Raw genomic sequence first — 25572 nt, 5'->3', positions numbered from 1 at the left:
GCAATCAACCAATGGAAATTTCCGTCATTTCAAAGTTTCCTCGTGCCTGTCTCTGTCCTCTTCTCTCATTCCCAGGCAAACACTGATCCTGTCCCCTTAGTTTTGCCTTTCTGGATGTTATATTAGTGTTACATAAATGGAGTTATGTGCATGGCAGTGCACGCATGGCATGTGTGTTGGATTTTCATCTGTGTCCTATCAGTGGTTTACCTTTTGACTGCCGAGTAGTATTCACTGTATGGGTGCACCACCGTTTTTTTGTTGTTCACCTACCAGTGATGGACATTCGAATTATTTCTAGGTTTTGGCAATTAGAATTTTCTTCCCAGTTTTAATTAATTGATACCTACAAGAAATTAAAACAGCCTCATACCCCCTTTCCCATCTGCTGTTTTCATTTTCCCGTGTTCTTTTGCTGTATATTTTACATGGCTTACATCATAAAACCCACAAATATTTTTCCCAGTTGTTTTGTAAACTGCACAGTTTACAAATGGCTGTATTTCACTGAGTTACCATGCTGGAATTTTCCAATTAGTTCCTTATTGCTGCCATTTAGATTGTTTCGGAGTCTTCTCAGTTGTAGAAAATACACTAGAAATCTTCTGAAGTTTTTCCTGTGATAAATTTTGGTAACAGTTTGTTTAAGACTCTCAATTGAAAGTAACAGAAACCAGTTGAAGCGAATGGGGACGAGAACTGGGTAGCTATAATATTATCGGGGTATGGATTATTTCTTAGAACTCAGTGTCCAGGAGGCTGTCAGAACTAAGTGAGTTAGGCAGTCATCCCATCATTGTTTTCCAATTCTGCTTCCCTTAGTACATTGGTCCCATTCTTCTCTGTGTAGAGATTTGCTTTCTCTGCTTCTGGGTGTGTGGAGGAAGGTGGCTGGTGCTTAGGGCCTGGATTTATGTCCTTCAGTTCCAGGGAGTTCTAGTAACACACTGGGCCTGACCAGCTGCTTCACATCCAAATGCTGGGGGCAGGAAAATCTGACCCCATTTGAGGTAGGTGTCTACACGAGGGCTGGTTCACTAGTTGGCATAGTGGAGCCCACCTCAGTGGGTAGAAGGGTTGTTTTCAGAGAAAGGGGGGGTTGGTGTGAACTGAGCCCCAACTCAGTTTTCCTCTTAAAGGAAGGTAACATAAATTCCTTCTTTATGCCTGTTGCATTTCCTTTCCAAAAGAGCAGTTACAATTAGGTCTTACAAGAGGAGAGGGCTGGGGGAGTATTACATATATATCTATTTCTTTGTATTTATATTTTAGATATCAAGAATTGTTTACCACTTCTTAATCTTGACCCAACACCTATGAGTGATATTTTTAAGGTATAGCTAAGAAAATCTGATTTACAGCTGACATGTATTGAAGGCTCACTTTGTGCAAGTATTGCATCGGAAACTTCTATACAGTCATCCCTTGGTATCTGTGGGGGATTGGTTCCAGGATCCCCCCACCCTCCCAGCCTGTGCATACCAAGTCCAGCCTGTGAATACGTATCAATATAAAATGATGTAGTATTTTCATATAAACTATTCATATCCCTCCATACACTGTAAATCATCTCTAGATTACTTATAATATCTAATACAGTGTACATGCTATATAAATAGTTGTTATGCTGTATTTTTTATTTGTATTATTTTTTGTTTTTATTTTTTCCCAAATATTTTCAATCCTCAGATGCAGAGGGCTGACTATAAATCCAAGCAAGTTTATCAGACAGCTCTTACTCTCAGAACCATGCATTCTAATTAAGGGTTATTTAACCCTGGAGAAGGAGTTCCTTATTATCTTTTTTTCTTGGATTCTGATTCCTAGTCTTTGTATTTTACTGTATACCTTTTTTACTCACTGGAGTTGTGCGTGCAGGTCTATTGCACAAACTTAGGAAACTAGGAGGATAATTTAGTTGACAGTAGATAGTTTTTCTTCTGACTTTATCTTCGTGGATTTAATCTTTTGATTCTCTACTATGGATTAATTAGCCATGTTACGTAATCATCAAGTAGTTTCCGTGCTGGGACTTTTTCGAAGGTACCTTGTGTCCATTTTTTTTCCTTCTTTTTATCCCTTGTGTATGTTTCTTTGTGTTGAATCATAGGTGGTTGTGTAGTTTCAGAAATTGGAAGAACTACTCTGGCTGTTGACAGTGTAATGGTCTGAAATGTTGTTGTTGAGTGCCTAGATCTTCTTTATCATTGAGTGATACTGGGTTATAAAAATGTTGAACATACTGTGTCTCGTTTTGGGCCCAGTTTGTCTTGGTAGAAAATCTTTGCGGCCAAGTAGAGTACTGAATGTACTGGTTTCTTATCTTAATTGGCATCAGCGATTGTAGCCAAAGTGCTTCCTTGGTATGACATCAATACAAATGAAGCTGGGCTCTTCTACTGGGAAGCAGGACCAGATAATTAGGTTTTAGCAGATGCAATATGACAGTCATAATTGTGAATAGTTTAAATCCCCTGCGATATAGTCAGTAGGGATATTGAAAACAATAGAGATTCAAGTTTGGATAATACAAGTGAAATTTACTCTTGTTTCCACCTGTAGCTTTGGGACACATACTGATGTAAGACATCCATAATTTTTTTATAAGTTTTTAATTCTGTAGTCTTGTCTCTAGTTTCTTTAGCGTTCCTTTTAATATCGATGATGATCTTTATGCAGGACTAGTCTATGATATTTGTGTCATTTCACCCAAGGAGATTAAATGCACAGAGTTAAAGAAGATAAAAATTAGAGTTTTATCCTAAATGCACCATTACATTTTGCTTTTTTTTTTTTTTTTTTAAAGACAGGGTCTTGCACTGTCACCCAGGCTAGAGTGTAGTGGCCTCACCACAGCTCTCTGCAACCTCAAACTCTTAGGCTCAAATGATCCTTCTGCCTCAGCCTCCCAAGTAGCTGGGACTACAGGCGCTCTCCACCACAGCTGGCTAATTTTTCTATTTTTTTTGTAGAGGTGGGATCTTGCTATGTTGCTCAGGCTGGTCTCAAATTCCTGACCTCAAGTGATCCTCCCAAAGTGCTAGGATAACAGGCGAGAGCCACCAAATTTTGCTTTCTTTCATAGTTTTATGACGCAAGATGATGGTAAGCCAAAGAAGACACTGGAGATGATTCTAATCCTGATTCTGCCTCTGAATAATTGTATGAACTTGAAAGTGATCAGGGCTGCTACACTACACAATTCTAGGAGCACCATAGCCACCATCTTTGATATAAACAGTAGACCTGGGGTTTCGGTTCCGTAGACTATGGTGTGAAAGGTGACTCCTAGAGTTATGTGATGGAGGCACTGCTAAAAATAATAACTTATATTTTCTCTAGACCTCAGTTTTCTGACATATAGAATAAGTAGATTGAATTAAGTGAACTTAGATACTCTAAACCCTGGGAGATAATTCATCAGTGCTAGTCAATCTCTCTCCCCCATGAATGGGCCCTGTTTATAGGAAAACAGTAAAATTATCTTTGTTAGTAAAAATAGTATTTTATTTCAAGGAAAAGCTCATCTGTTGAAGGGTTTGTTTTCATGTGTAGACCGCCTGCTTGCAAGACTTCTTGGCATATATTTCAGGTGTCTGAATCAGACAATCTGTTGCTGAAGTTTGAAAGGCGTTTATATTTAGGGACTGCATAGACTATTTTGTAAAGTAACAGCTTTGATGACACTAGTTTTTCATGTTGCAGAGAACAGATATGGTGGCGCAAGAGTCTGAGTAAAATATTTCCAGATCTTTCAATTTTAGTTTCTATGAAAGAAATGTTGATCAGAAAGCATAATCTATAAAGCATGTTTTATTCCATTGGCACATAAATATATTTTTAATATTTTGATATTTAAATCTAAAAGCAATCATAAGTCTTTAAATAATAGACATGTATAAAGCAAATTTATAATATGAAAGGTCCCTCTGCCCTCCCCTACCACCATTGGCCTGAGATGGTGAACCACTGTTATGCTACATATCTTTCTAGAACTTTCCCTTACATATATTATTTTGATAATTTTTGAGCACTGAGAACTTCCTAAGTGTAAAGCATATGAAACCCCTGAGAATTTATTGGTATAGGAAATTAGCATAGGAAATGAGAAGTAAAATTAGAGACAGATGAATGATTATACCTTAAATCTAAATTCCAGTTGTGATATAGATGCACACTTAACATCTTTCCTTTAAAACTTTTTTCCTTTTTTATTATCCAAGTCACTGGAATATTCTGGTTTCTTTAATCCAGAAGCAGTCACCCAGCCACAGTGAATGCTGATTTAATCTGACAAGCAGAAGTCCCTCCTATTTTCAGGGATGGTCTGGATAGACCAGTAAGTTGCTTCAAGAACTTGCCATTTTTGTTTTGTTTTGAGTTTTACTGCAAGGGATGTACAGTATAACCAAGAAACATCTGCACACAAGTTTTCTGTCTATGAAGTCTCCGAAAAGTCTGTGATGTTTCACTGGCAAAGAGTCCAAGGAAAATTCTTCAGTTTGGAAAAAAAAAGTCGTTGCGCTCAGCCCTATTACTGCTGCAAGGCTGAGCTGGTCTTTGAATAACTGTGGTCTCCAGAGAGAGGATTCATTGTATGGTCTGGTGTTTGGATTTCTTTTAGTCTGGCTGTAGTTTCTGCATTGCTGTATGAAAAAGACAGTCTCTTAGGTGCAACCAAAAGTATTTTTGTGGGGGCTACAAATAACTTGAATATAAGACATCTCTTGCTTACTTTCATAGCAATCTTGGCCAGCATATTTGCTCTTTTTTGAGTTTGATATTCTGAGGAATGTAGGTAAGTTAGCTTGATACAGTTGATTTGGGGCGTTTAAATTAAGAAGAAACACTAAAGTTTTAAAAGTGATTTTAAAAAAATAGGTGTCTTCTGACATTTTGTTTGTGGTATTTATCATACCGTATTGATTACTCCTACTTCAGGATAAATGCTAGAATGTGTGAAAATGCAAAAATTATGAAGAAATGTGACTACACTCTTAACCTACTCTTTGGAAAGGAAAATAGTTAAATATGGTGCTGTGCTTTGAGTGTAAGTTGTCAGATACAAAAACTCACATGAAGCAACATGTAAAAATTTTATGTATTGTTAGAAATGATTATGGTTATTTTATGGTTACACCAACAATCACATGGAGTGTGGTAGGAAATTGTTACACACTGTGTACTTTAGTTTACTAAGTCATCTAAAGTGTCTAGAACCATGATTATTTTTCAACTTTGCATTGTGTAATAATTCCGGTTATAGCACTTTCTCTGTGTGAGTGTAAACAAAGGGTAAGGGAATGAGTCAGAGTGGGAGGTAGGGATGAAAGAAAACTGAAACTACTTGAGTGTTTAGAATTCTCTGAGCATTTTAAACTTTGCAATTTGACTTTCACACTATCTTAGCAGCGAGAGATGAGGATTGGGGGAAGACAGCTCTATAATTTATATGCTGCCTTTTGTGATATGTTTAAAGAATATTGGGTGCCCTGAAGTATAGTTATTTGTAAAAGGAAAATGTTAAGCCATTTCACTTTGTAAGATTACTGAGTAAGCTTTCAGGAATGCAGTTTTAAGAGTTTGTGAATGTGTGGGGTCTTCCACATGCTGGATTGGAGGTTTTAGGAAGTTCTTGAGCCAGAAAATTGTGGAATAAAAGCATATTTTTGGAATGAACTGCAGGAATCAGAATTCTTGAACCTCAGTAGGTCAGTTCATTGGCTTTGTGTTGAATCATTATATTTCCAGCAGGCTTTAGCTGGGAGTTTTTCTTCAGTGGTGGTGTCCTTGTCATAATCAGCTAGGGGCCTTACTCCTTCCACCCCCTCCTCTCCAAAAATGCTTTTAATTGCATAGTGTGGATTATCTAAGACTGACTGAGTAGACTGCAGTATTAACAGAGTAAGTCAGTTTCTGATGCCAATGCTTATTTAAATTGTCACTGTAGGGTAAAAAAGAAAAAAAAACTTTATCCATTAAATTTAAACAGAATACCAATTGTTTAATCTTTATTTATTAGTGTAAAAATAATAACTTTCCCTTGGATGCTGCTTTTATTTTTCTTGTGTGTTTTGTGTCAGGTTTAGATGACTTTGGAATGCTAGCTGTCTGCTACCATTCTCTGTTCTCTGCTGGTTTGTTTTTGGAGGTGGGGGAGCTTCTATCTGCTTTTAAGACACTTGGTAATATTTGATTATTCCCATAAAATGTTCTAATGAGTGAATTGTAGGCTCTTGAAAGATATTTTACTTTTTTACTTTTTTTTTCTTCTTTTTTTTTTTTAAGACTAGTCAAGTGCAGTAGTGAGGAGTTGAAAGATATTTTCAATACAAGCCTCATTATGTGGTTTTGAGGATAGGTGGGGAAAAGGGGATGATACATTTTTGTTGGTAGTTTTTTTGTTTGTTTGTTTTTTACCATGGCATAGACAGTTTCTCTTTGTTGAGTAGGATTTTCTTTTAAAAATACTTAAGTTTGTGTATTTTAGAGAGAAAGAAATTACTTTTCCTTGGCTAATTATAACAGTATCTGTCTCTTTGCTTAATAAATTATTCATTTTAACCCAGATCTCTTATTTGTTCTTTGAACTTCTCCTTTATTTGTTGTTTGGAATGGGAACGATAAAACCAAACCTTTTGAGCCCCTAATGCATCCAGAACTAATACGCTAAACTCATGTATTATTTTATTTAAAGGAAAACAAGAACATTACAACACTCTCCTAGTTCACACTAAAAGCTTAAATCCTTTTTGTGTCTGTCTAGAATGTGATACATTATTTATGCAGCTCTCCTATACTGTCTGCCCTGGCATCCTTCCTTAAATATTAATGTAAGTGAAATAGTCTTTTAAAATGATGTTTAGTTCAACAGACGTTCATTGGGCACTTACTGTGTGCCATGCTCTCTGCTGCTGGGTGCAGATGACGATGGAGGTGAGCCCTGCCAGCCCGTCTGGCTTCTCCTCTTCATCCCAACAATTTCCTGCTTGTAGTGTCTACTTGATGTCTCGGTTAGGACATCTTCCACACTGTAGCGGAACCGAAGTGTTAATGTCCATCTTAACACCCTTGGCAGACTCTCTGCTCACAGAATAGAATCCAGACTCCTGAGCTGGCCAGACTGCTCCCCTTCTCTCACCCCCCACCCCAGCTTAGAACCTCTTACTGCTTCCAGGCTCTCCGGTTCCCGTCACACTTGAGAGCCTGTGTGAGTCCCTCTGGTTGTGTGGCCTGTCTCTCTCTCCATTCGTACTTGACAAAGTCCTACGCATTTCCCCAGACTTACCTAGGCAAACATCAGGATGCCCTCGACTGTGGTCTGGGCATTGCTTCTGTGGTATGTTGATCTTTGCTTAGTTAGGCATTCAGTTCCTTGTCATGTCTCATTCACTAAGTGCTCCTGCTCCAGTCTGTCAGCCCCAGAACCTAACGATGCCCAGTGCATGGTAGACCTCAAGTACTATTGCATTCATTAAAAAGCAAAACCAGATTGAAAAGAAACTCAATGGACCATCTTTAGGAAAAGAAATTCAATTTGAATGGTTAAAATATAGTCTGTAGGCTGTCAGGGACCCTAGCAATTGTTTATGCATATTTTTTAATACTGGAAACTATGCTCTGAATTCCAGACAACTAATCCATAAAAGAACTTGAAGAATCCACTCATTTTCTATGGTGGGAATTTATTCGTTTCCTAGGGTTGTTGTAACAAAGAACCACAAACTAGGTGGCTTAAGATAACAGAAATTTATTCTTTCACAGTTCTGAAGGTGAGAAGTCCAAAATCAGGGTGTCAGCAGGACAGCACTCCCTCTGTCCCTCCCTCTAGGGGAGGACCCTTCTCTGCCTCTTCCTAGCTACCCGGCAGCTCTGCACTTCTTGGCTTATGTCAGCATGACACTAATCTCTGCCTCTAACGTCACCTGGCTATTTTCCTTCTGTGTGTCCCTGTCCGTACTTGGCAGTCTCTCCTCTGTGTGTGTGTGTGTGTGTGTGTGTGTGTGTGTGTCTGTGTCCAAGAGTCCCTGTTCTTGGACATACTAGTCATATTGGATTAGGGACCGCCCTAAATGACATCATCTTAACTTGATTATATCCGCAAAGACCCTAATTTCAAATAAATTGGTTATATTCATAGACATTGTGGATTAGAACTTCAACATACCTTTTTGGGGGGGGACACAGTTTCATCTATAATAGGAATATAAAAAATTTCCCTCTCCACAACAGGTTGAGTAGTCCTTATTTGAAATGCTTAGGACCAGAAGTGTTGAGGATTGTGGATTTTTTTTTTTGGATTTTGGAATATTTGCATCTCTATGGTGAGATATCTTGGAAGTAAGACACAAGTCTAAAAACAGAATTCATTTATGTTTCATATACACCTTACACACAAAGCCTGAAGGTAATTTTGTATAATAATTTTAATAATTTTGTGCGTGAAACAGTTTGGACTGCATTTTGACCACGACCTGTCATGTGAGGTTTAAGGTAGGAATTAAAGAAAAATAAACAACAGTAAGTAAGATGGCCCCATGAGTCTCATCTTTCTTTTCAATCAGGGTTCTGGACCCGTGGAGAAATAAGTCAGGTGAGGCATTCGAACCGTTAAATCATCTCTGAGAAAGACTGTTGGGGAAGGATGTAGCTTAGGGTGTGAGGCACAAAGGATTCCCAACAGCAAACCCTCCTGTCAACTCTCCTAATCGCCCACGGCTGGCTGCTCCCCAGTGCGGAGTGTGCCTTGCTCTGCCTGGACTGACTCACCCCCAGCAAGACAGACAGCCCTGTTCAGTCCTCCCACGTTTTCTATCAGATAAGTGACTTCGCTTCCTCTGGGCAGGAGGAAAATACATGGTCAGACTGAAGCAAAGAGGCACCCCCCAGCTCCCACGAGAAGAGAAGCACCAGGAATGAGGCAGAAGCATTCACCCCAACACCCCTGCTTCTTGTTCTCTTATTCTGCTTATGACTTGACCCACACCTTCGAGAGTTTGCTCCCTGAAACCGCTGTCCCTTTGGATACTCTTCTGCCACTTCTGAGGGACGGTAGAGACTTTGTCCCACAAGTCCCTGACAGTTGCCTTAATTAAATCAATTCCCTGTACTAAGGGCTTTACACTTACTTTCCTCTTTCCAATCTCAAATTCTATAGTCAAATTCCCCCACGCAGTTTATTAGAGGTGTGCGGTGAGATCCAGAGACAAAGTGAAGATGCCAGTGACAGAGAGATTCCCTAAATTTTGAATAAACTCCCTGCTACCATCAAGTTCCCAGGGAAAAGCTAATATTAGGATTGAATTCCCTTGCAAGTTAAAGTGCAAATGTGTTGAAATCCAAAGGAGTTAAAGTCTAAAATCAAATTCTCTTGGCCCTTTCCTACATTAATTAATTCCACAAATGTTTATTGAAAACTCAAACACTTCTGAGTGTTGGGGATATATCGGTGAATATAAAACAGCCCTCCCTCGGCACCCCCCAAAAATTCTGCCCATCTGGAGCTGCCATCCTGGAGGTGTTCTCTGCAGCAGTTTGTGAACAGCCACTCCCCAAGGCCCCCCGTGCTTCCCGGGGGGCTGCTGCAGCCTCTCCTGGGGGCTTCTTGGACCTCCAGAACCCTGTTTCATCAGTGCTGTGGCCAGGGCTTGAATATTATTCCTACCTCCTTCCTCTCTCTGAACCACTTGAATAAATAAGAAAAAGTAAGGTAGTTAGATACTATAGGTGAAATTATAGATGAACCATAGTTACAGATTCTGTAATTATAGGGATTTGTTTCTACTTATTATAGATGGATTCTAGAGGAAAGCTAGCTTGAGGCTCAGAGCTGTGTTGGCCTCACCTGCAGCCCCCTCCCTCCCACCCTCCCCAGGGCAGGGACAGAGCCTGCCCTGGGGGAGCAGAGTGGACCTTGTGCTCTGCCAGCAGCAGCAGGGCCAGGACTGGGATGAGGTGACTGAGGCACTTCCCTTCAGGTCCAGAATTTAAGGAGTGCCAAAAAACCCACTGATCATAAATGCTCACTTTAGTCAATTTAGTGCTTGAGGAGGTTATTGACTGTGTCAAAAAGGTAGGATTTTAAGCCTGAACTGTGAAAAATAGTAAACTGAGGCTTAAGGTAAAACTATTTCCTATCTTGAATGGTTTTAACAGAAGATAGAGATTTATAAATACATTTTTTAATAATACATGCTAATGACTTTTTGTTCAACTGCTTTATTTTTGAATTTAGAATAAGGTAAAATTGGTAGTTTAGGTATCGTACCAGTGTCATTTTTTTTTTTTTTTTTTTTTTGACGTAAAGCAAGTTGAAGATCCAGGTAATATTTGGGGTTTTAAAGCCCACAGAGCTAAACTACTTGTAAGTTCTTAAAAACTAATGTGGTTTTATGATTTGGAAGCTATAAATTATAACCGTATTTGTAGTCATATCTTAAAGGACTACATGCCATATATTGACATAAATAAGGGGTAAAATTGAGTTTTGTATGGCTGTAAAGTAATGAAGCTAGTTTCCAAGTTTGACTTTTGGAAACAGATTTTTTATTTCGTAATTATCATATGATGTAGCAAGTTTAGCTATATTAAGTTCAAATTACTGAGCAAGACACTGTTGATAACAGAAGATACAGAAGATACCTCCTGATATGTAAGCCTCTACTGAGTTTCCAGTTCAGTTGGCAAAATAAGGCACGAAAATAACCTAATTTTTTACAAAGGCGTTAAAATTATACCATCTGTACCAGTGACTCTTTTCTTGGACTATTTCTTCTAGTACATATTTATCAACTTTAACCTTGTAAATCATTATTAAAATACATATTTTGGTAATCTTTTCATTCAAGAGGAGCTGCCCTGTTGTATTCTCCAAATCTTAATAAGTGGGGGAATTTCTTCTCTCTTGTCCAAAAAATTTCTGAAAAAGATCTCCCTATTTTCCCACGTGGTTCTCTCAGAAAGGAAACTTGATTGTTCTACTTTGTTCTGGTAGATAGTGCTACTGAAAGAGAACTGAGAAATTATCCATCCCTTCGAGTGAGAATGATCTGTTCCAAGTTTTTCTTTCTCTCTTTTTTATTTCAAATTTCTGCTTTAAAATATTTCCAGGACAGTGACTTTGAAGGCTTTACAAATTATTGCAACCACAGGACTATGAAGATTGTGCTCCACGAGTCAGGTGAAGAGCAAGTCAAAGGATACCTGTCTAGAAGGTAGAAGCTTAAGTCCCTTCTTAAAGTAGACAAGGAATGAATTTGGCCATAAGACAAAATGGCCAACTTTTAACTTTCCCGACAAACTCCTGAGGGAGGTCAACCCTTTCTTGTTCATGGCTTTATCTTGATGGCGATGGTGACTTAAAGCCATTGTTTTCTTTAGTGAATGGTGAAGTTGATCTTACAGCTAATCCTGGAACTGATAAGCTTAACTGCAGAACCTTTTTGGTATCCAAATCTGTATACTACTAATTCTTTATTCTTATCTACAAAGGTAGAAAAGGCTTCAGGAAATTTATTTCATATCAAAACTCTCCTTAAGTATTTCTTATGATTACATGTTTGTGAGTTTTTAAAAATCTCTGTGCTCACCACTTTGAAATTTCTTTGTTTTTGTGAATTGAAACAGTCATAAACCCAAGTGAACTAAATAGTCATGTGAAAGTTGAATGGTTGATGGGTTCTTTATTTTACTTTAACTTTACTACAGTTATTTAGCCTTAACTTTAGTGGAATTTTACAACTATCAGGATTTTCTTTTTCTTTTCTTTTCTTTTTTTTTTTGAGACAAGGTCTTGCTCTGCCACTCTGGGTTGAGTGCAATGGGGTCATAATAGTTGACTGCAGCCTCAAACTCCTGGGCTCAAAGGATCCTCCTGCCTCAGCCTTCAGAGTGGCTGGGACTAGTTGGGCATCATGATGCCCAGTTAATTTTTTTTTCTATTCTTAGTAGAGATGGGGTCTCACTCTTGCTCAGGCTGGTCTTGAACTCCTGACTTCAAGTGATCCTTCTGTCTTGGCCTCTCAGATGCTAGGATTACATGCATGAGCCACTGTGCCTGGCCAGGAATGTTTTTATACTGTAAAAATGTGGAAAAATGCTTGGGAGACAGTGCTGAACAAAATACATAAGCTTTAAAAGCAAACCTCAGATCATATAGATCTGTTACATACATATATTAATATATGCATTATAAAGAATCCACTCCCATTTTTTTCTTATAACAATTTTGCAAATTATACCAAGAGCTTTAAACTCATCCTTTTCCTCAATAATACTGTTATTTCCATGAACTTTTTCCAAAGGAAATGCTGAGGTCAAAGATTGTCAGGTTTTTAAAAAAATCATCTTCTATACTTTGGAAGAGGGAGCTTAGGTTAATAAAAATTCCATTAATTGAATCTGCCTCAGTTTATAAAGACATGTAAGTTGCATGATTTATGATAACTGCTTATGCTTGCAGTGTTTTTTGCTCATATTTGCTTATACTAGAATCTCTTACTGGCCTTCATGGTAGCATATAAGTGTAGCATGTTTAGTGCTTTTGGAAACTATATCCCACAGATACAAATCTAAAAATGAATGGTACTTTTTGTTTTGAACATTTAGCTTGAACATATTTTATACCAGCGGATTAAACATGTTAGTTTGTATTTTATAGAAGACTTTTCATTAAGGTTTTAGCCAATAAACTGTTCAGTGATTCTTTTTAACTAAAAAGCTACATGGTGAGAAGATTTGACGAATTTGCACTTTCCATCAGTATATAAATCAGGCTTCATTTAAGAATTCAGAATCTCCTTTTGAGTGTGTGTGCACGAGTGTGGGTGTACGCGCACGCGTGAACGTGCTTTGGAGATAAACATTGCAGCCTTTCTGTACTCCATTAAAGGCTGGTTTCAGGGTGCTCAGCTAGAAACACACAGAGCACTGTTGGTGACGATAGCTGATCGTTTCAGTTCTCCCACAGTTGATATCCTGCTTTTATCCAGGTCACTGAAGTTTGAATACAGAAAAAACATTGCAGAATAGAAAAATGAGATGTACTCTTAATTCAGAAATTTATAGGTCACACTTAGAGTGTCATTCCCCCCCCCCATGGATATCTTATTCAGAGCAGCACTGTGACATCTGATGACACTGAATACTAGGATTAGAAAGTCAGTTCAGGTGAACGTGTGTTGCTATGACTTGTTTGTAGTCCTAGCTTAAACATTTGGACCTTTTACACTTCAATTTGACCAAAAGCATGATAAAGTTTTAGTTATTTTCCAAAAGCCTTGGATTTGAAAGTTTTCATGGGTGTTTTTAAAGTTCTTATTTTTAAGTGTACAATTCAGTGGTTTCCAGTATACGTACAGCATTGTGCAACTATCACCATAATTTAAATTTAGAACATTTTATTACCTCCAAAAGGAACATCACCCAATTAGGAGTCACTCTCCATTCCCTTCCGCTCTGCCCTTCCCCAGCCTTAAGAACCACTGATCTACTTTCTGTGTCTATAGATTGGCCTGTTCTGGACATTTCATGTAAATAGTGTTGTGTAATACTAGTCTTTTTGACTGGCTCCTTTCATGTAGTATAATTTTTTCAAGTTGTAACACTATATCCATGTTGTACCATGTATCAATGTTGCATTCCTTTCTATTGCCAAAGAATATTTTGTTGTATGCGTATACAACATTTTGTTATCTGTTAGCCAGTCAATGGACATTTGTGTTTCTGCTTTTTGACTGTTGTGAATAATGTTTCTGTTAAGAATCATGTACCTTTGTGTGCAAGTTTTTGTGTGAACAAGTGTTTTCATTTCTCTTTGGTAGATACTTAGAATTCCTGAGTCATATGTTGTCTTAGTCTACTCTGGCTGCTGTAACAGACTTACCATTCACAGAGTGGCTTAAATGACAGAAATGTAGCTTCTCACAGTTCTGGAGGCTAGAAAGTCCAAGATCAAGGTTCTTTCAGGGTTCCATTTCTGGGGAGAGCTCTCTTCCTAGCTGGTGGTAGACAGCTGCCTTCTCACTGTCCTAACTTGGTGGAAAGAATGGCTGAGTATCTCTTCCTCTTACAAGGGCACTAGTTCTATTGGATCAGCACTCTTCCCTTATGGCCTCACTTAACCGTAATCACCTCCTTTAAAGGTCTGTCTCCAATATAGTTACAATAACGGGGGTGAGGACTTCAACACGTGAATTGAGGGGGGCACAATTTAGTCCATTGCATATGGTAACTCTTTCTGTTTAACATTTTTGAGGAACTTCCAACGGAGTACCACTTTAACTTTTAAGAGTCAACAACTTTTTTTCTTTTTATTTTGGAAATGGCATATTTTAAAAAAATAGGAATGAAAACAGGAAAAGAGAAATGCTAATTCCCCAAATCCTCAGTGATCTTTAGCTCATTTGCTGGGCCTTCATGGTTTGTCTAATAATCATTCTTCATGGAAACAATAGTGGCCCCTTTTGAGAATGAAAGGTAAGGGGCACTATTACTAGTTATGCTGGGACAACAGACATGAGGTGGGACTGTCTGAAGCAAATTAGGATGGTCCCTCTGTCAACCAACAAGAAGGAAAAACCATTGCCAGATTTAGCTTCCTTCTCTCTTATGACAAGGGGAAGTCCCTGGGAGAAGGAGGGAGGGAATGTCAGTTGTGCAGTCAGCCACAGGGACAACTGGCCATGTCTACATTTCCCATTCTGCCCTGTTCCCTCAAATAAAAAAAAAGTATCTTTGAAAGGGGGTTGTAAATTAGCTAATCATATCTTAATTACCCACATCAATAGTTGTGGGTTCATTCTTCTGAAGGTGCTTATGGAACAAAAAAAATAGTTGTGGGTTATAAGTGTGAAAATGAAATTAATCAAGGGGTGAACAGTTAATTTTTCTAATATTTACTTGAATTACATATTTTGTTTTTTCCAGGGAACAACAAATCATTTTGTCTTCAAAGCATCTTAGACTAAGAAACTTTCAGCTGTGCTGAAAAGCTTATGAGGTGGATAATTTTTCCTTCCCTCTCATTTGAAAGGAATTGAAGAAGAAATAAAATGGCAGAGGCTTAAAGTTAATATTCAGGATGAATGATGATAATGCAGATGATAAGACAGAAGATGAATTGCAATCCTTACTTATCAGTGATAAAAATGGAAATACTTATGCATACAACCAAAACTCACCACCTGCACAAAATGCGTCAACCGGAAACGTGAATTGGAATTCTGCCAACCCAGATGACATGGTGGTCGAATATGAAACTGACCCTGCTGTGGACAGTGGTGAAAATATTTCTTTAAATCATCAGCGTGTCAAAGTACCTGATCACCAAAAGTCTTCAAGTGATGTCATTAGTAAGCAGGTGTTAGATATGCATACAGAGTCCATTCCGCAGTCTCCAGCATTTGTTGTCGGTACAGAGAAGCATGAGTATCTGCCTAACAATTGTCATTCCCTAGAAGCAGTTCAGGACCAGAGTGTTAAGCCATCTCTGCCCTTTGTATGGAAGCCCAATGATGATTTGACCCGTGGAGACTGCTCTCCTTCCTTGGAGCTAAACCAGACATTTGACATGACAGTGGATAAAGTTAACTGCACCATTATATCACATCATGCCATTGGAAAGAGCCCATCTTTGCCTACCACTGGAAGTCTGCCACCGACCAGTATGAGAAGTGGAAATACATCTTCTGTATCCCATTCCACTTGGACGTCTTCCCATTCTGATAGGATGCATGCAAGAGAAACTAGTTACGACAGAAAGAACTTTGAAAACCCTCAAGCCACACCATTAGAGGCTCGAGACACAACTTACACAGCGGTTTCTGATGTAGTGATGCAAACTGAGGTTTTTGTTCCAGATACTGAAAATCAGTGTCAGTATTCTTCAGGAAAGGTCACCAGTGAGTACACAGATGGGTCACAGCAAAGACTAGTTGGAGAAAAAGAGATACAAGCTCCAACACCAGTTTCTGATGGCTTGAAAGTCCCCAATGGGTCTGTAGTACAAAAGTTCTTTTGTTTATCTAAAGATGAACCAAATAGTGACACACATTCACTGAGCTCATATGGGCAAAAGGAAATGGGCCAAAATCTGAGAGGGACAGTGTCCAATTGTCTTACTGATGATGAATGCCCTTTAGTGGTGCCAGCTTTTGATAAAAATAAAGCCCAAGTGCTGAGTCCAGAGCATAAGGTCACTGTGACTAAAGACACACAAATTGCCTCCAATGAAAAGGATTTGGGAACCCAAAATTGTACCCCAGAATTGATAGTAAGTAGCCTGCCAGGACCAAATATGGTTTCGTCATTTGAACTGACCTGGGAGGCAGATAACATGGTCATTAGCACAAATGACACAGTTTGCATGTCAACACCAGTCCAGGAACCCACAAACATAACCTTTTCTGTTTCACCTGTTCAAGCGACAGAGAAATGTAAGAAAGTGGAGAAGAGTAATCGAGAGCTTAAAAACTTACCAAACTTGAAGGGGGCACCTGTGAACATGTCTAAACCCAGTCTCGGAAAATCAACAACCAAAACAAATACCCCAGTAGGCTGCAAAGTTAGAAAAACTGAAATCATAAGTTACCCAAGGCCCAACTTCAAGAACGTCAAAGCTAAAGTTATGTCTAGACCAGTGTTGCAGCCCAAAGACCCTACCTTATCCAAGGTCCCTCCCAAACCCCAGGTGACCAGTGTCTCTTCACCCTCATCAGCATCATCCTCAAGACAGTCGACAGTTTTGAGCAAACCACCAAGATCGGACTTGAGTGCAGACACGAAAGCAGAAATCCTAATTAACAAGACGCATAAGCAGCAATTTAATAAACTCATTACTAGCCAGGCTGTGCATGTTACAACTCATTCTAAAAATGCTTCACACAAGGTTCCAAGAACAACATCTGCCGTGAAATCGAATCAGGAAGATGTTGACAAAGCAAGTTCTTCTAACTCAGCATGTGAGACTGGGGCCGTAGCAGCGTTTTTTCAGAAGATCAAAGGCATGCTCCCTGTGAAAATGGAAAGTGCAGAATGTTTGGGAATGACATACGTTTCCAACATCGATAGGATTAGCCCTGAAAAGAAGGGTGAAAAAGAAAATGCGACACCTATGGAAAAACAAGAGCTCAAACAGGAGATTATGAATGAGACTTTTGAATGTGGTTCTCTGTTTTTGGTAAGTGAATTCTTTTTTTTTTTTTTTTGTATGCTTTGGGGAATGGTGGAGAAAACAGCAATTAGTTAACCATTAGTCAATAGCATTGCAGATCTAGATTTGCAAATTTGCTTTCAGGTATTAATTCCTGGTCTTGTCAGTTACTGCATATTAGTGTTAATAGATCACAATATAAAAAAGCTGTGTATTGGAAAAAAATTCTCGATTTCAGTATTTTGTGTCAAGTACCAATGTTCCTTTTAATATTATGCTAAAGAACCAAGTTACTTTAATATTTTAGTATAGTTATTTGAATTGAAATACCTGGTATCAGCTTATATTTTATTTTTCAGAAAAAAAGTTTGTTTATAAATTTTAAAATGTATTGGACCCCATTTAAGAAATGGCTAGGGAGAGCTGGTAAACATAGCAACATAAAAATAACTCCTGGTCTCTTGTTACTGAGAGGGCAGCCCTGGGAAATAGAGCTGTCTTGATTCTGCCTCTGACCAGCTAATGTACTTTTGGGCAAGTAATTCTTCAACACCCAAAGGTGACAATTTCGGACTAGTGGATAGCTACAGTTTCTTGCAGCCCTAATATATTGATCTCTGGTACAAAAAATAAAATCTATTTTATTCATGCATCGTGAAAAAGCAGTATGTTTTCCACAGCACCTGTCAGATATTTAGGGGTACCTCAATTCATTTTCTTTAAAGAATAAATAAATCATATGCAGCCCAAAGATTGCCTTTCTTGAAACATATGTGTTTTTGAGAATAATGTGGAAAAGCTTAGTTTGCTGGGTTTTAAAGGATTTGACAGGCTACTGTAGGGTGTTGTGTACTCGTCCTCAGCACTATTTTTGGCAGTGGGGACTTAGGTGTATTTTCAGCCCCACACAGGCTGTCCTTGGGTGCTTGTCCTCTGGGCCAGGAATGGGGCTAGGTGCCAGGGGAGGAAGGCAGGTGTGACATGGACAGCCTGCCCCTTGGAGGGCTCATGGCTTAGAGGAATGAAACCCATAGCTTGGCAAGAGCTGAAGGGCTGTTTTAGAAATGTTTTCAGGGTGCATAGAGGCCACATGGGAGGGAAAGGTCAGGACCTTTTAGGAGATGAGGTTAGGAAAGACTGAAGATGTTCTTGAGCTGGGTCAGTTTAGAGATGTTTTGACTCTAACAATAAGTCTTCTCTGTTGAAAAAAATGGTACACCAGTGATTACTAACCTAATGAGTTTGTCCATTGTTTCAGAACTCAGATTTTGTTTTTCAGTTCTCTTGAAGTCAAACTTAGAAAACTCAGATCATTTATAATTTAATATTTTGCTGAATTAAATTATAATTTCTTAATTCTAATCGGCATTCTTAGTTTGGTGTGTATAGATACACATAGAAACAAGACATTTTATTCCTTAATTTATGGGAAACTTTTATTGTGTATCCCCGACTACCAGAAAAACTAGCATAAAGTTTTTGTAAATGACATTCGAATATAAATTGGTTGTATAATTTTGACACCAATGGTTTTTCTGACTTGTGCATTCAGTCTTAGCCTTACATTTCTCATGTGCAGGATGGAAGCCCGTTTTTCAGGCTCATGGTGTGGTCTTGAAGTCAGGTAACAGAATCATCAGGTTGAAATCGATCCCAGTTTATCTTGGAGAAGCGGTACTTTTCATCTTAGGAATCTGGAGGTTAGGATTCATAATTGGATACGAAGTACTTTAGAAGTCCTGAAGGATTGTCTCCTGTTCTCAGCACCGGTGCTTTTCCTTATCAGCTGATATAAAGAACTCATTCTTTTTCCATGATCACCTCTTAGGCATTTCCACGTATCTCTAGGAAGGAGGATGGGAGGGGCTGGGCGAACTGTCACAGGCCACAGGCTTTGCACCTACTGCAGACAGCCGAATGAATGAACATTTGCTGCATGTTTCACTGGGACTCCAGTGTGTGTTGGTCACTTAGCAACACCCAAAGGCTCTAACTGCCCTGAATCTATGAAGGGACAGTCCTGGAGGGATGTTAGTTTTCAACGTGCTTTGTTGATTTTTGCCCTAAAGTAGGCCTTGAGTTTACGGAATCCTTAGGCTGCTGTTTGATGGTCTGGGTTTGTTTGGATATTTCGTAAGTTTCTTATTTGGAAGAAGGAATTTGATTTTAATTTAATACAGGAGGCTAAGTGTAGCTCCCCATGACAGAGGTCATGTATTTGTGACAGTGTGTTAGATAAAAGGAGTGGAGACTTATCTAAAAGGAAAGGAATTAATATTTGTTCAGTGCCTGCTCTCGACCAAGCACTTTGCTCAAGTGCCTTATAAATATTATGCCATTTAATGTTCCCAGTAAGGCTCAGGTGCTTTGCATACATTGTTGTTTACTCTGCCCAGTAACAACAGGGCGATTGTTATCGACATTTGCATCCTCCGGTGAGGTCACTTGAAACCCACACAGCTGGTAGGTAGTAAAATTGGGATTCAAACTCAGGTCCCCCAACCTGAATTTTGCCCTTTCTGCTCCAAAATGCTATGGAATGTTGGCTTTGAAAGGCAAAATAAGTGCTTTGCTTGAGGATTTCACTTTTGTAAGTCGATGAGAAGTTTGGTTTACTTTTTAAAAGAAGGTTTTCTCTGGGAGATGAACTTAGCCAGCTTTAATTTAACTTAGCCAGAGACAGAAGACCTTTGTTAGTTTGTGTACAGTCACCTGCTTTTCTTGGCCAATTCTGTATTGTTCTCCTGTGCCAAAACCTGACCTCCAGCTGCCTCTTAGGGTATTGGCCTCCCCAGTTAGCACTGAATTCCCCTCCTGTGCGAGTTCGGTTGCTGTCAGTATAGGGCTCTGTGTATCTCTGTTGGAAATTAACACTTCGGACTTATTAAACAAAGAAAGAAGGGTAATAGCAGGGAATGTGCAACACTGAAGGACAAGCATGGATTCTGGAGTAGTTTCAAATGGTAGCTCTGTCATCCACTGGGGAAATGACCTCTGGCAAGTCACTTAGTCTCTACGAGGATCAAGTTTTTCTTTATGTAAAGGGAGAGTGTAAATTGTAGTTGACGGTGTGGGAATTTATCCTCTGAGTAAGGTTCAGGCTCCCTTTTATGTAGAATGGGAACATTTATTGGGCACCTATTGTGTTCTCTCCCTCCCCCTCTTCTTCCCTCCCGACTCTATCCTTCCCCCACTCCATATATATGCGTGCGTGTGTGTGTGTGTGTGTGTGTGTGTGTATCTATATGGTGGCAATTGTTAGGATATAGGGAGGGAAGATACAGCCCCTGGCCAAATGTATTGCCTGGTGCGGTGGGTAATGTTAGAAAGTAAACCAGCAGGGTACATAAAATACTAAGTTGGGAATACGAATGGCCTGCTGTACTGCAGGAGGGGGCAGTGGGGTGGTGGGAGTGAGGTTTCCAGGGGAGATGTCACGTTAGTAACTTGCTGCAACTTGCAGGGCACGTATTCTGGGTAGAGGGAATGCCATGTACAAAGATGAAGACAGACAGGAAGATACTCTGATTTAGGGGACTCCAGCTAGTGGGTATGGCAGGAGCTGGGAGTATGGAACTGTGGGGAGTGAGGGAAAAGCTGAAGAATGGCGGGGGCTGCCCTGTCGGGAAGGGCTTACTGTGCCTTGTTAAGGAGACTTGACTTCAGCCGGAAGGCAGAGGGAAGCCGTCCAATCCTATCTGAGCTGTGGAGAGATGCCCTAGCAGGGGAGTAGAAGATGAACTAGAAACTGGGGAGACCAGAAGGATCCTGAGGACATGGTTTCAGTAATTAATCCTGGTGAGAAAGGATGTGGCCTACATGAAGGCAGGTGACAAAGAGGGGCAGAGGAGGTAAGAAAACAACACCCAGAAATAGCCTTTGTTGGCTAAGTTGGACTCCTGGGTATGTTGTGAATGTGGGAAGAGATAAGTTTTGAGATGGATGAAGTAAGTTTAATTTTAGAAAGTGCTTTATGTTCTTATTCTGTAAAGTGGGGTATGATGAATGTATTAACTTCATAGGATTATTATGAGGATGAAATGACTTGACATATGTATTTAGAATTTAGAATGGTATTTTGCATAGCGGAAGGGCTACATGTCAGTAAAAACCAACAATAATGCTATTATTGTTAAATAGAGGTGCCTGAATGATGCTGAGTGGGGAGGTGCAGACAGACCTTAAGAATCCATGTGGATTCTGGGTGCACCAGTGCCTAGGTGACAGTTGAAGTGGCAGATGAGATCTTGTAGGGAGAGTACACGGCGAGGAAAGAGAAACAGGGTCAAGTTTAGGCCCTCGTGAAAACTAGCGTTTAAAGGTACGAAAGAACAGGACCCAGAGAAGGGATAACCAGCCCTCCATATATCCATGGGTTTTATGGGTTCAACCAACTTTGGATTGAAAATATTTAGGAAAAAAAAATTCCACAAAGTTGCAAAAAGTAAAACTTGAATTTGCCGTGTGCAGACTGCCATGTTGAATCCATGGGAATGAAGTGATGTGTAGGCGTTGTATTCGGTATAAGAGATCCAGAGACGTGTGTAGGTTATGTGTAAATGTGACGCCATCTTATATCAGGAACTTGAGCATCCATGGATTTTGGAATTGTGGGAGTCCTGGAACGACTCCCCTATGATATGAAGGGACAACTGTACTCATCTGGTACATCCACTTAAACAGAAATTGTTTCTTTCACATAACTACCACTGCAAGGAAATGGTGAGGAGAAAGTATGATCTGAACTGAAATGTGGACTGTTGTTTTCGCAGAGTGCTGCTTCAAAAACTACAGCCACCTCAGGTAGGCGTCGATCCACGCCTGACTCCTGCAGTTTGAGGAAAATACCTACTCCAAAAGCCAAAGTGGGCCCTTCTGTTTCCTGTTTGAGGCGGAACAGCGACAGCAGAAATCTCAATTCTGATCGAGCTTTATCTCCGCAGAGGATCCGGCGTGTGACCACTTCTGGTAAGACTAAAATTGTCAACTGTGCTTATAGCAGTTTATGAATTATCTGAAAGTGAAATTAGAAAGACAGTTTTGGTTATAGGACTAACACATTCTGTCACTAAAGCGTTTAGCCTTCTGTGGACCAGCATCCTGAGCCAAGAAGGGAGAAAAAGACACGTCCCTTCTTGTTGAGCAATGCAAAGGCTAGTTGGGGTGACATATATGAGCATAAACGAAGTTATAAGCTATTCAGAAGGATGCATACATAAATATGCAATTCAGTAGTTGCACATATGCATCATTTTATTTAAAATTTTTTATAAATGGTTGCATGCTTAACAATACTCAAGTGTTAGTAGATTCATAATGTACACTCATCACATGTGAAGAGATGAGATTTTTTCCCCTGCATTTTACTGAAAGATACAGATTTACAGGAATATGAAGATGACTAAAAAGTTAAACTTTTCTAATATGAACTTTTATCAATGTTGTAGTTTAGAAGTTGTAGTTTTAAAGTCAAGTGAGGCCGATGAAACTTGTGAGCTTCAAGAAGAGCTGTTAAGTGTGATACTAAATTTGGCAGATGTACAGATCGCTTTGTGTTACAAATCAGAGCAGGAAATGGGAAAGCCAGTCCCAGTTTCATAAAGAATAAGACGAAAGCCTGCCAGCCATTCCAGTCGACTGAGAACACTCTGCAGGGAACACCCTTTATTTCTGCAGGTATAGCCTTGAGCAAATTAAAGCCATGTCGGATCGATTTAGAAGTTCCCTTATAAAAATAGTAACTACTTTTGAGTGGTCTGGAAAAATGTGCCTCTAGAGTTATGTGTCCACACAGGTGAGAATGTTTTTTTCCCCTGTGGTGAGAATGTTTTTATAGAAACTAACAAAACCAGCCAAATCCCAGAAGCTCTCTCTACCACTCTACAATTTAGTTACTTTTAGGTTTTTATTTTCCAATCCTGTCATGGAGGGTCTAGTGTGAGAAGCCTATAACACACAGAAGTGTTTTAAGGGCAGTTTATTTAGACTCAAGCCTAGCCCAGGGCCGTGTGGTTTTGGGAAGCAGGCCCGGGAGGAGGTGTGCGTGGAAGGAATGGGACGTGTAGCATGGTTGCCATTTCCATCCCCAGGGCAGCTAAGTGGGAAAGAAGAATTCATCAGCTTGGGGTGTCTGTCATTTGGGAGAAAAAGTGAAGAGAAACTGAAAGTCATTGGGAAAAATAGTGGTTTTTATTTTGGGTAGTGCCGCAGCTGGGGAGTTGAGGCATGAAGGAGATCAAAGCTCTGGTTCTTAACCGTTGCTGCCCAATGAGGCTCATGGTGTTTGCCAGAGGATGGGGAGTGACCCCTCTCCGTGGATGTGAGCAGCAGCTTGGCTTGGTGGCATTGGAGCGTGGCCTCTGGCACCCTGGCCTGTCGTCAGAAGCCCTGTGTTTTAGCACCTCTCTGGTACCAGTGAGCTGCCTGAGCAAGTCATGTCCCCTGCCTGGACTTCAGTGTGTCACAGCTGGCCCTGTGAGCCTCTGCAGTCCTTACCTTTCTGGGGACAGTTTGGAACTCTCCTAACTTTCTGAGCAATGGCTACTACTGGTCTGAATCTAGATTCCACGTGGTGCTTGAATCTCCAGAAAACCTAAGTGCACATACTTTTAAGAAATCAGGCCAAAACCAGTGTACATTTTAAAAGATAGAATTCCTTTATGTGGGCGATCAGTCCCACTAAACAGTGAAGCATTTGTTGAGTACTTTCACTGTGTGTTACTTACTGTCATGTCTTAGAAAAGTTGATCTCTTTAGTCTTAATCAAAAGACAGGGAAGGTTTTTGAGCCTTAATTACCTTGTGTCACTTAGCTTGATAACTGAGTTACTCGTTCAGATTTTTTCAGTCTGAGTTAAAAACTATATTTTACCTGGCGGTTTTCCATATATGAATGGAAGAAACTGTCATGCAACCAGAAACATCATGGATTTGAACTTGAGTTTTATAGTTGAATGGTTAGAAGACTTTTATGGACTGAATGTTTGTGTCCTCCTAAATTCATATGTTAAAGCGTAACCCCGGTGTGAGGGTAATTGGAGATAGGGCTTGTGAAGAGATGATAAAGGTTACATGAGGTCATAAGGGTGGGACCCTAATCCTATAGGTTTGGTGCCCTTATGAGAAGAGGAAGGAGACATCAGAGCTCTCTCTCTGCCATTGAGACACAGTGAGAAGGTCCACAAGCCAGGACGAGGGCTCTCACTAGGAAGTATATTAGCTGTCACCTTGATCTTGGACTTCCCAGCCTCCAGAACTGCACGAAAATATTTTCTCTTTAAACCGTCTCATCTGGTATTTGTTATGGCAGCTTGAGCAGACTAAGAAGACTAACTTGCTTATGCTGTGTTGTGTTTAAAAAAAAAAAATTAATAGCAACTGACTTGTTTGGATGTTCACAATAAATTGAGAGGTGTTTGTTGTGGGGAACAAGAAACTTAATCACCACAGGGTTAAAAGTAGAACAGAAAAATCAAGGAGCAAGAACAATGTGCCTTTAGATCATTGCAAGCTTGTTGCCATGTATTGTACAATGAAGTGTTTGTGTATTAGAAAATTGAAACCAAATGGATACCCACTGCACTCATACAAAGTTACTCTACTGACTGAAAGGTAAGCGGCAGGAATGTTCCAGCCAGTTTGGGGTTTTCAATAAATCCTGTCAGAAAGCAAAGTAGAAAACCACACCTAGAGCTGAAATAGCCGTTTTCTGGAAGCTTTAAAATGAGTATGAGAAAGAATAGTAATAAAACCCAATGGAGCTGTTCATTTTACTCGTCAAAATGTGGAAATTTATATGCAACCTGATTATAAGAGATTATAACAAACCAAATCTAAAGTACCTTTGTTTCTTAGGAGTGTGTATTTTTTTATTGCACTCAAATAAGGTGAGATAGTGATGAAAGTTATTGCCAATAATAATTATTATAACATGAATGATAGTAGCTTATACTATTAAATGCATAGCAAGTTCCAGGCTCTATTTTAATAATTTCACCTGTACATTCATTTAATCCTCAAAGTAACTTTGTGAAGCTTACCCCCATTATGTAGATGAGGAAACCTTCACAGAAAAAGTTAAATAACTTGTCCAAAGTTATGCACCTAGAGAGGGGCAGAGGTGGCATTCAGACCAGGCGTTAGGGCTCTAGCGTCCATGCTCATAACCCTCACTTTATTAATCTCTAAGAAATGCTATTAGTATGACCATGAGGTTTTTTTTTTTTTGAGACAGTCTTGCTTGGGCTAAAGTGCCGTGGCGTCAGCCTAGCTCACAGCAACCTCAAACTCCTGGGCTCAAGCGATCCTACTGCCTCAGCCTCCCGAGTAGCTGGGACTACAGGGGTGCACCACCATGCCCGGCTGATTTTTTCTGTTTTTAGTAGAGTTGGGGTCTCACTCTTGCTGAGGCTGGTCTCGAACTCC

At 39.6% G+C, this 25572-nt stretch overlaps 1 protein-coding gene across 3 annotated transcripts in view; it reads left to right on the top strand.

Moving 5' to 3' along the window:
• Nucleotides 1-25572, top strand: part of MTUS1 (microtubule associated scaffold protein 1) — a 117379-nt gene that overhangs the window by 19492 nt on the left and 72315 nt on the right. For all 3 annotated transcript variants that reach the window (XM_045535535.1, XM_045535536.1, XM_045535534.1), the window contains exons 2-3: nt 14926-17176; nt 21922-22117. In XM_045535535.1, the coding sequence (XP_045391491.1) occupies nt 15080-17176; nt 21922-22117 (2293 nt within the window). In that variant the 5' untranslated portion in view covers nt 14926-15079. The remainder of the gene's footprint in view (nt 1-14925; nt 17177-21921; nt 22118-25572) is intronic.

Source organism: Lemur catta, chromosome 22, assembly GCF_020740605.2.
Source record: "Lemur catta isolate mLemCat1 chromosome 22, mLemCat1.pri, whole genome shotgun sequence".
Lineage (NCBI taxonomy): Eukaryota > Metazoa > Chordata > Mammalia > Primates > Lemuridae > Lemur > Lemur catta.
This window is presented reverse-complemented; position numbering and strand designations above follow the sequence as displayed.